Source organism: Hyperoodon ampullatus (genome assembly GCF_949752795.1).
Source record: "Hyperoodon ampullatus genome assembly, chromosome: 4".
In the NCBI taxonomy this organism is placed as follows: domain Eukaryota; kingdom Metazoa; phylum Chordata; class Mammalia; order Artiodactyla; family Ziphiidae; genus Hyperoodon; species Hyperoodon ampullatus.
In genome coordinates this window covers 32,460,051-32,471,338 of record NC_136917.1, presented here as the reverse complement: position 1 = coordinate 32,471,338, position 11,288 = coordinate 32,460,051, and the positions used below count along the sequence as shown (strand labels likewise).

Here is an 11,288-nt window from a genome sequence, read left to right as displayed (position 1 = left end):
AAGAGTGGATGGGTGGGTGGATGAATGGTTGATTGGTTGGATGGATAGATGAATAGATGGATGAATGGATGGATGGATGCATGGATGGATGGATGGATGGGTGGATGGTTGGTTGGATGCACAGTTGGTTGGTCTGGGGTCTCCACCCATCAGCCCTCCAGGGCGCAAAGGGAAAGTGAGGCGGGGCAGCTGTCCCATCCGAAGCTCCGCCCCTCCCCGCCCCCGCAGCGTCTTCTCGTCGGCAGACTGCGCCGCTCACCTGGTGGCCTCCCCTTTAAGACGCGCTCACCTGGGTGCTCACCTGCGCGCGGGCGCTTCCGCAGGAAGAAGGAAGCGGCGCCACCGTCGCCTCCCAGCCCTCCCTCCCCACCAGCCAGGTCCGCCGGCCGCCACCATGTCCGCCTCGGCTGTCTTCATCCTCGATGTCAAGGGCAAGGTGAGGCTGGGCGCAGGGAGTGGGGAACGGACAGGTGAGGCTGCACCCTCCCGGACCCAGGGGCGGCCCCTCCTTGCAGGCAGCGAGGCCCCGGAAAGCTCTGGGGGCGTGTGGACACCCCTCCCCCAATCCCTGGGAGTCCCGCGTCGAATCCGACCTCCACTGTTCACTAGCCGCGTGTCTGAGGCAAGGGGCTTCTCCTCTCTGGGCCTCAGTCTCCCTGTCCGTACAAATGGGAATAACAGAAGTCCCCACCCAAGAAGAACGAATACAACCTCATGCGTGTATACCACCTAGCCCAGTAGCCCTGCTGCAAACATTAGGCGTTCAATGAATTGAAATGATTATTTCTGTCACCATCATCATCCACAGTACTAATATTTGGGAAAGACAGCAGGGGCCGGAGACCCTAATTCCCCTTTGGGGTCTGTCTTTTCCCTTTCTGGTGCCCCCCTCCCATTCGTCTTGTGACTCAGGAGCAATAATAACATTTGCGGTGAAAATAATATTTCTGATAATAATCATAGTGGGAGGTAAGGTGTGTGAGGTCCTGCGGGTGCCCTCTCTGTTCTAAACACTGGACTAAACAACCTCACCAAGTAGGTATTATTATTATTGACCGCTTGCTGCCTGCCGGGCAGAGCTATATGAACTATGAGAGATATATGAGAGATATATGGATATAATTGTTTCTTTTCTTTTTTTCTCTCTTTCTTTCCTTTCATCGTCCCTACCTCACCGATTTGGTGCATATGGAGCCTGGCTTGAGAGCAGGAATTCTGGAGCCGGGGCATCTTCGTTCAATTCCCAGCTTCCTCACTTACTATGGGCGTGGTTCATACCTCAGTTTCCCCGTCTGTAAAATGGAGATGGTGATACCACCTACCTCATAGGGTTGTGGTGACAACAGAATAAATTAGCAAACAACCAGGCTTCAGTAGATGTCAATGAGAGCTCTAGACGCTCTAGCTGTCGTTATCACGTGCCCATTTTTCAGAGGAGGAAACTGAGATGCAGAGAGGCAGAGCCTTGCCCATGCCCCCTCAGCCAGCAAGTAGGGTCAGAGCTTGGCAACCTGATGCCCCCGGGCGGAGAGTCCCTGGATCCCAGCAGTGACCAGACCTTCTCTGCCCACCCTCAGCCCTTGATCAGCCGCAACTACAAGGGCGATGTGGCCATGAGTGAGATTGAGCACTTCATGCCTCTGCTCATGCAGCGGGAGGAGGAGGGCGCCCTGGCCCCACTGATGAGCCACGGCCGGGTCCACTTTCTGTGGATCAAATACAGCAACCTCTACTGTATCCAAGGCCACAGGAGGATCCCTGGGGGCCCGCAGTGGTGGGCAGCTCAGGCCCAGAGGTGGTGGGCTGGGACAAGAGGTGCACAATACAGCAGTGGCTCAGGGTGGAGGGTGAGGGTTCAGGGTCTGTGCTCCATTGGAACCCTCCAAAACGGCACCTTTTCCTTAACCTCGTTGCCCGCAGTGGTGGCCACCACACTGAAGAACGCCAATGCCTCCCTCGTGTACTCGTTCCTCTACAAGACAGTGGAGGTAGGTCCTGGCCTTCCATTGGCCGGCTGGTCTGTCTGTCTACCTGTCTTGCCCACCTCTTTCGGAATCCATCTGTCCTAGGAAGCTTTCCCTGGGGATGTCACCATCAAAGCCCCATCACCCTGGGTTCTCATTAGCTGCTGTGGGATCATCTCTCCCTATAGGGTAGGAACCAAGGAGGTCTCCGGTGCTCAAATCTGAACCAGAGGGAACTGGGTTCCAGACCCAGCTCCCCCACTTCCTGGCTGTGTGACCCTGAACAAGTCACTTCTCTCTGTGCCTCTAAACTGGGTTTAGTCCTGCTGCAGGGTTGTTGTACGAATTAATCAAATTTGTACCTCTAAAGCGCCTAAAACAGTGCTCAGTATACAGTAAGTGCTCAATAAAGGTTTGGTATTATTGTTAGCATTACCACTAATGTTGTATCATACTATCATATAGTAATTTATTGAGCCCTTACTATATGCCATTCTCAATGACTGAGAAAGTGCTCAGTAAATACTTTTTTTTTCCTTTGGCCACCATGTGGCTTATGGGATCTTAGTTCCCAACCAGGGATCGAACCCACACCCTCAGCAGTGGAAGCACAGAGTCCTGGACTTCCCTGGCCATCCAGTGGTTAAGACTCCGTGCTTCCACTGCAGGGCACACGGGTTCGATCCCTGGTCAGGGACCTAAGATCTCGCATACCGCACGGTGCAGCCAAAAAAAATTCCTAGTAAATATAATATACTTTGACAAACAAGAGATCTGTATTGAGTTGTCTCCTCTCTGCCAGGCAGAGGTGGGGACACAGCTGTGCATAAGACAGGCACGGTCCCTGCCTATGCTGAGGAGTTAAAGGGCAAGAAGGAGGGACTTCCCTGGTGGCGCAGTGGTTAAGAATCCGCCTGCCAATGCAGGGGACACAGGTTCGAGCCCTGGTCCAGGAAGATCCCACATGCCACAGAGCAACTAAGGCTGTGTGCCACAACTACCGAGCCTGTGCTCTAGAGCCCGTGAGCCACAACTACTAAACCCGTGCGCCACAACTACTGAAGCCCTCACGTTCTATGGCCCATGCTCCGCAACAAGAGAAGCCACTGCAAAGAGAAGCCCGTGCACCGCAACAAAGAATAGCCCCCGCTCCTACTCGCCTCAACTAGAGAAAGCCCATGTGCAGCAACAAAGACCCAAAAAATAAATAAATATGTATATCAAAAAATAAAGGGCAAGGGCTTCCCTGGTGGCTCAGTGGTAGAGAGTCCACCTGCCGATGCAGGGGACACGGGTTCGTGTCCCGGTCTGGGAAGATCCCACATGCCGCGGAGCGGCTGGGCCCGTGAGCCATGGCCGCTGAGCCTGCGCGTCCGGAGCCTGTGCTCCACAACGGGAGAAGCCACAACTGTGAGAGGCCCGCGTACCGCAAAATAAACAAACAAACAAACAAATAAATAAATAAGTGGCAAGAAGGAGATTCAAAGGGACATTGTGATAACCAGTCACTGGGGTGCTAGTCTCACCCTGATACTCACAGGGGTCAAGGGATAGTGGTGGCTTCACTGAGGAGCTGAGGCCTGTCACAAGGAGGCTGCTGTGAGGAGAGTGTCCTAAGCAGTGGGCATAGCATGTGCAAAGGCCCTGAGATGGGAACAGAAAAAAGGCCAGAGAGGCTGGAGCAGGATGAAGGATGGGGTTTCCAATGCTGGGTGACTGACAGGTTCTCTGCTGTGGTGATACCTATTAATCCCAGGGACTCCCATCTTGGGGTCCCCCAAGTCCATGAACTGAGACGTATTTCTGTGTAACAGTTTTCCTTTGCCATCTTGCGGTTCTTTTTGTTTTTTGCTGTGCATCACGTCTTGGCTTGTGAGATCTTAGTTCCCTAACCAGGGATGAAACCTGGGCCCTTGGCAGTGAAAGTGCAGAGTCCTAACCACTGGACCACCAGGGAATTCCCATCTTGTGTATTTTATTTCATGCATTTACAAACCTTGTTCTGAGGTGGGTCCATTCCAGGAGGGCAGGGACCCTGTTGGCTTTGTTCACCATTAATATACCGACAGTGGTATATAGTAGGCACTCAATAGTTGCTTGTTGGGTGGCTGGCTGGGTGAGTGGGGACTCAGCCCACAGCTACACCAGCCACACCTCTGTGGATGTCGGTCTCCCTGCACCCACAGGTATTCTCTGAATACTTCAAGGAGCTGGAGGAGGAAAGCATTCGAGACAACTTTGTCATCGTCTACGAGCTGCTGGATGAGCTCATGGACTTCGGCTTCCCACAGACCACGGACAGCAAAATCCTGCAGGAGTGAGTGGGCCATGGGTCAACCACAGGGTGGGCCATGAGTAGAAGAAAGTTGGAGAGGGCTGGGGAACTGTCCCTGGGCCTACCTGCTCATCTCCCTGCCCTTCTGCCAGATACATCACGCAGCAGGGCAACAAGCTGGAGACGGGCAAGTCGCGAGTGCCACCCACTGTCACCAATGCTGTGTCCTGGCGCTCGGAGGGCATCAAATACAAGAAGAACGAAGTCTTCATCGATGTCATAGAGTCCGTCAACCTACTGGTGAGCCCCCATACCTCTGCCCCACCCCTGCCACGGCCTTAGGGCGGGAGAGTGTGTCCTATGCCTGTTGACCCGCCCATGTGTGCATCTTCAGGTCAACGCCAACGGCAGTGTCCTGCTGAGTGAGATCGTGGGCACCATCAAGCTTAAGGTGTTTCTGTCAGGAATGCCGGAGCTGAGGCTGGGCCTCAATGACCGCGTGCTCTTCGAGCTCACTGGCCGTAAGTTTCTGGAAGGGGGTGCAAGCTGGAGCCTGAGACTTCGTCCCATCAGGGGTGGGTGGTACCGAGAGATTTGCAGTCAGTTCTGAAATAGCACTCGCCCGCTCTCTTCTGGTTGTGACCAGTACTGCAGCTGCTGGTTCATTGCGCAAACAACTGCTTCATCGTTGAGTGCCAGGCGCAAGGACACCACAGTGAAGAAAAAAATCCCTGACCTCATGGATCTGACATTCTAGCGGGAGTAAGAGACAGAATAGCATCATATTTAACAACCTGGCAGCAAGAGCCTGATTCCCGGAGTTCAGATTCTAGCTCCGCTCCTGGCCAGCTGGGTGACCCTGGGCAAGTTACTCATTCACTCCGGGCCTCAGTTTCCTCATCTGTTAAATGGGGATGATCGTAGCGGTAGAAAGGGAAGACAAGGATAGGTACCATGCCCCGGGCTCCAGGGTCGCTCCAGGCTCCAGGATCACACTGCTAACTCGGCTCCGAGTTTCAGGGAGCAAGAACAAGTCCGTGGAACTGGAGGATGTGAAATTCCACCAGTGTGTGCGGCTGTCTCGCTTCGACAACGACCGTACCATCTCCTTCATTCCGCCTGACGGTGACTTCGAGCTCATGTCCTACCGCCTCAGCACCCAGGTAAGGCAGGGTCAAGCCCCTGGCAAGAGGTGAGAATTGACCCCAGAGCCTCGGAGAACTCCCTCTTCCTCTGTCTGTAGGTCAAGCCGCTGATCTGGATTGAATCTGTCATTGAGAAATTCTCCCACAGCCGCGTGGAGATCATGGTCAAGGTGGGCCCTGGGGAATAATTACTCACAATGCTGATCCGCCCCTTCATACCCACCCCCCACATCAGTGTAGCCTCATCTCCTACCTTCCTCCCCGCTCCTCACTTCCTTCCAGCCATGTGAGTCTTCTGGCTGGTTCTCAAACATACCACGCATGGTCCCTGGCTATTCCCTGGATCATTCTGCCCCCAGCCACCCATATATCCACATAGCTTGCTCCTTCACCTCCTTCAGTTCTTTGCTTAAATGTCACCTCCTCAGAGAAGCCCTCCCTGACTTTCCCACATCCCTTCTTTGCTGTAGTTTTCCCCTTATTACTTACCAGCATCTGACACATGATCTGTTTTACTTATTTACTTTCATACACATATATAAACCATATAGTGTATTTATATGATTTAAAGATTAATAATAAACCGCACAGCTTATTTGAACGTGCCTGGCTCCACCAGCTCCTCTGAACCCCCATCTGCCCCTCCCCCAATTACTGCTCCTCCTCTGCCCGCAGGTAATCAAAATTCTGAATTTCCTGTAAATAATTTCTTTGCTTTTCTTTATAGTTTTGCCACCTGCATTTATAACCACAAATATTTCATTCTTCTGGTTTCTGACCTTTACATCCATGGACTGGAGCTGTATGACTTTTTGTATAATTTGCTTTGTTCAGGTAATGTGGATTTTTAAGAGGAATCCCAGCAGCCAGAGCTTAGTGCCTCCATTTCTGTGGCTGTAGAATATTCCACCGTGAGAATCTTCTGTCCCATCTCTTGCATGGGTTGTTTTCAGTTCCTGGCTACTCCGGTTCACCTTACCATGAATAGCTCTGTGCTTGTCTCCCAGTGCCCCAAGCAAGAGCTCCTCCAGAGCATATAGTTAGCCCCATTTACAGATGGGGAAACTGAGGCCCAGAAGAATTAAGATGTCATTCATCTAGGAAGGGAGGGGGCACGTTGAACTTGGGTCTGTCTGGCTCAAGAGTCTGTGTTCTCAGATTTAACTTTGTTCCCCAGTCTTAGAGTCTTCAGGGAGCTGGGTTGTGGAGTGGACGGTCACGGGGCGGGGGTGTTGACATCCCCAGTGTCCCCGTCTCTGCAGGCAGGGAAAGTGGAAAGGGTCTTAAAGCTGGTGTCTTCCAGAAAGAACAACCCCTGCCTTGTTTTACCTCCAGGTCCTCTGCCCCCAATCCCACCTCTCATATATTCCCCACCACCACCAAATTCATAAATAAGAGCAGTCATCATAATGCTAGCTACTGCACATGGACACTTAGAGTCCTTGTGTTAAAAGCTTGTCCCAAGTCACACAGATCTAGATCTTCCTATAATGTTGTAACTTATCTGTAAGGAGAACATGTGAGGATTGAGAACACAGGCTTGGGTCAAATCCCTGCTGTGCCAGTTATCAACTACGTGACTCAGGCAAAATGCTCTTTCTCTCTGGGCCTCAGTCTCCTCATCTGTAAAATGGGCCTTAGGAATGGCTCCTACTTTAGAGAATTAGTGAGAGGGCTAACTGCTTGGCACAGGGCCCAGCACATGGTAGGGGGTCAGTAAATGTCAGCTTTCAAATGAAAACTCTGTGACGGGCTGAGGACCCATCAGGCTTTGCAGTCAGAAGCTTCGGCTGCGAGTCTTGGCCAGGAGCCTTTACTTTCTTGTCTGTGAAGTGGGCTGAGAGCAGAGCCTGCCCTAGGGGCTGCTCAAATGAGGGATCTTTTGAACGAGGCAAAGGTGTATGACACTTTCCAAACGGAAGGCACCAAAAGCAGGGCCTCTGGGGGACCTCCCTGGCGGTCCAGTGGTTAAGACTTTGAGCTTCCACTGCAGGGGGCGTGGGTTCCATCCCTGGTCGGGGAACTAAGATCTTGCACGCTCTGTGTGCAGCCAAAAAACAAAACAAAAAAACAAAATCAGGACCTCTGGAGTCTCTCCTGGGTGTGGATCCCAGCTCTGCCACTTGTTGGCTGTGTGTCTCCAGGCAAATGCTTTAACTTCTCTGTGCCTCTGTTTCCTCATCTGGAAAATAGGCTGGATTATGGTCCCCACTTCAGGGCTCTTGATGAGCTGGCACATGAAAAGGCCTTGGTGAATATTTGCCTGAGTGAATTCCTCATGCCCCATGTTCTCTCCACTGACAGGCTAAGGGGCAGTTTAAGAAGCAGTCGGTGGCCAACAGCGTGGAGATATCTGTGCCAGTACCCAGCGATGCCGACTCCCCACGCTTCAAGACCAGCGTGGGCAGTGCCAAGTACATGCCAGAGAAGAACGTCGTTATCTGGAGTATCAAGTCTTTCCCGGTAAGCACCGTGGATGGGTGGGGGATCTGGGGGACCTACCCGTGCTTCTTGAGGGCAAGGCAGAGAATAAATCAGAGAGCCAGCTACGTGTGCACATGGCCATCCTTCGGGGATGATAAAGCTGGAAACCAGACCAGCATAATAGTTAAATTCTCCCAATCCCAGACAGCCTTGGGAATCCCACTTCCTCTCATGGAGCCTCAGTTTGCCCATCTGTAAAATAGGCAATATCATGTTACCCACATCCTTGGGCTGCTGGAGGATTGGTCTGTCCCTGGGATATTGGTGGGGCTGTTCATTGGGGCCTGGAAAATGGGAGGTGATCATTAGAAGGTCCCTGACCAGGCTTTGCAGTCAGAAGCTTTGGCTGTGAGTCTTGGCCAGGAGCCTTTACTTTCTGGTTTGTAAAATGGGCTGAGAGCAGAGCCTACCCCTAGGGGCTGCCATGAGGATGGTCTGGGGTATAGAGGGGCCCCTCAGTGTGTCTGATACCTCCATGTGCCCTCAGGGGGGCAAGGAGTACCTGATGCGCGCCCACTTTGGCCTCCCCAGCGTGGAGAAGGAGGAGGTAGAGGGCCGGCCCCCCATCGGGGTCAAGTTTGAGATCCCCTATTTCACCGTCTCCGGGATCCAGGTGAGAGAAGTGGGCAGAGTGGCTCCTCTTCTTGACCTCAGTGGGTTCCTTGCTCTCCTGTCTCTTAGCTTGGATCACCTCCGTTCCCTGGCCTGGCTCATCTCTCCTTTGCAATCATCCTTGTCTTTTCCTGGAACAGTGTTGCCTCTTCTGCTCTCAGCCTGGGTCCCCTCCCCCTCCCCCTCTTACTTTGCCCTGTGCCTAAACTGTGCTGGGTCTATTCCCTTATACTGGGCCACCTTTCCCACTGTCCTGGACCACCTCTCCCCTAACTCCCCCACACACTGTCCTTGCCACATCTTTGCCCTGAGCCATGTTACTTCATTTCTCCCAGCCTGTGCTTCCTATTTTTTTTAATATTTATTTATTTGGTTGCACTGGGTCTTAGTTGCGGCCGGTGGGCTCCTTAGTTGTGGCATGCGAACTCTTAGTTGCAGCATGCATGTGGGATCAAGTTCCCTGACCAGGGATCGAACCCCAGGTCCCCTGCATTGGGAGCTCAGAGTCTTAACCACTGTGCCACCAGGGAAGTCCCTAAGTCTGTGCTTTCTTATTCCCTGAAGTTGTGTTATATATTTTCCCCTGGCCCCAGCCAGCTCCCTCCCCCTAGCCTGGGCCACCTCCTTTCATCCCTTTTCAGGTCCGATACATGAAGATCATCGAGAAGAGTGGTTACCAGGCCCTGCCCTGGGTCCGCTATATCACCCAGAGTGGCGGTAAGGCAGCCCAGCTCCCTGGGATGACGGAGACAAGGAGATGAAAGGGGATGGTCTTGGGGCTTTAATACATCCTGTCTCAGAGGACTCCAAAACTCAACAGGCCTGGCCCCAAGTCTATCCTGTCTCTGTCAGTGTGCCATCCTGGGCCTCGGTTTGCTTATCTTTAAAATGGGGACAGTTGCCAGCTCCAGGGTAGTGGTGGTGGGGTTTGGATGAGGGGCTGAACACATAGCACCCGCATCTACTGCCTGGAAGCAGGCTTGTTTCTGTGGTTACAATCCCCATGTTTGAGCCAGTCCATAGCCTTGTTACATACCTGTAGGGTTGATCATGAGCACTGGGGAAGGGGCTGGATTTGGGTGGGGGGCCTGTCCCTTTGTCTCCTTTCCCCAATTCTGAGATGGTCCCCGCTCATTGTTTCCCTGCAGATTATCAACTTCGTACCAGCTAGAAGGGAGAAGTGGGGGCTTGAACACAGGCCGTCCTCTCTCCAGGCCCCGACTGCGAACTCTAGAGAGAGAGAGGGAAGATGGGATGTGTGTGTATGTGTGACGGAAGTCCCTGAATTAGCAGTTTCTTAAAGGCTGGCTGGCTCCCTCCCAGCCTTTTCCTTTACCCATAGGCTGGGAGGGATGTTCTCCCTGTCTCCAGGCTCCCGCCCCTCCTCCCTCCCATTTTATATGAATAGAAAAGGGGCTTGAAGTCCCCCTCATGAGTGCCTTCTTGCAGTGACCTGCCTTAGGAGGTGTGGGGAGGTCCCCCTCCACAGCTGCTGAGCCCAGAGGCCCCGCTGGCCCATTCTGAGTTTTGGGATGGCATTAAAAATGAATCTAGCTGCTGTTATGTGTTTCTTGGCTGGGGGCTGGGGGTGCCAGGGCTGTCCCTGAAGTGCTGGGATAAGCGTGAGCAACACATATCCATTTCTCTTCCCGATGGTCACTCATCTGGGCCCTCGCAGTTGCCCCCACTTTGGTTCCCAGGGCTCTGGGCTTCCCTCCCCTACGACAGCCAGTTACCATCATAGCCGCCAGAGGGCGCCCGTTAACTCCTAAATCAGATCATGGCTCAATTCTTTTTAAAAAGTACAAGTCAAGCGCTCGCAGCAGCCCACAGGCCTGATCAACATTACCCCTCCCCCTCACCTACCTGCCCTCACCTCCTGCCCCCTCTCTCCCTCTATGCCTCACTCCTCCTGGACTTACTAGGCGTGCTCCTACCTTAGGGCCTTTACATCTGCAGCGTCTCCACCTGGTATGCTTTCCCCCAGATATCCACATGGCTCCTTCCCTCACCTTCCGGTCTCAAATCAAATGTCACCTCCTCAGGGTGGCCCTCTCCGACCTCTCTCTTTCAACTGCCTTCTTTTCCCAAGAGACTATTACTTATCCCGTTTTGTCAGCTCCACAGTGTATACCATTCTGAAAATATGTAATTATTGTCTTCTCCAGCCCTTAAACCGTAGGCGTCCTGCAGCAGGAGGCACCCAGCTTGCTCTCCACTTGGCCGCCTAGTACACAGTAGGTGCTCCGTAAATGTTTGAAGGTCTCTGTTAAGAGCCTCCAACCGCGACTCTCGCCTCCCAGGCTCACCCACGTGGCACCTGCAGCGTGAACTTTCCTCCACGCCCTTGCACTTGCTGCGCCCCGGCTGGCCCCATCTGAGCCGAATGTGATTCCTTCCTCACCCACCCTATTTCCACGTTTTATTTTCTTCACCGTGCTTAAGACTATCTAAAATTATTTAGTTGCTTGAATGTGCGCTCCCCAGCGCCGGGTTCCTGCACACACAGAACGGTTCCTGCACAGAGAGTGAATGAATCAAATAAAGCGCTCAGCACAGTAAGAGCTAATAAATACTTATCGCACGGTAGAACTCCGAACAGGGCGGCCGCAGCCCTGCCTCCCTTTCCCTCGGAGGTGCCGAGGTCCCGGAGCGGCCCGCGCTACTCTGCTCCTGACCTTTCTCCCCCGGGTCAGTTAAACCGGCCCTCTTTCCCGCCCGCCCGGCGCATTTGAAAAACCGAAAACCCCGCCATTGCCGGCGGTCTACCGGTCGCCGCAGTTCGTCCAATCAGAAGTGGACCCGCCC

The 11,288-nt window shown here is 53.2% G+C and overlaps 1 protein-coding gene across 4 annotated transcripts; it reads left to right on the top strand.

Moving 5' to 3' along the window:
* Positions 1-394: 394 nt before the first annotated feature.
* On the top strand, positions 395-10,038 carry AP1M2 (adaptor related protein complex 1 subunit mu 2; the record flags this gene model as incomplete). Of its 4 annotated transcripts, none has more annotated exons than XM_079703338.1 (12): positions 395-436; positions 1,578-1,734; positions 1,921-1,988; positions 4,256-4,281; positions 4,392-4,539; positions 4,634-4,760; positions 5,260-5,402; positions 5,483-5,554; positions 7,689-7,847; positions 8,356-8,481; positions 9,122-9,197; positions 9,629-10,038. In XM_079703338.1, 12 exons carry the CDS (start codon positions 395-397, stop codon positions 9,649-9,651), a joined length of 1,167 nt encoding a protein of 388 aa, XP_079559464.1. In that variant the 3' UTR covers positions 9,652-10,038. The 4 variants fall into 4 exon arrangements, with proteins under 4 accessions (XP_079559464.1, XP_079559463.1, XP_079559462.1 ...); XM_079703337.1 differs by having other exon boundaries at positions 5,254-5,402; XM_079703336.1 differs by having other exon boundaries at positions 4,151-4,281.
* Between the last annotated feature and the right edge of the window lie 1,250 nt (positions 10,039-11,288).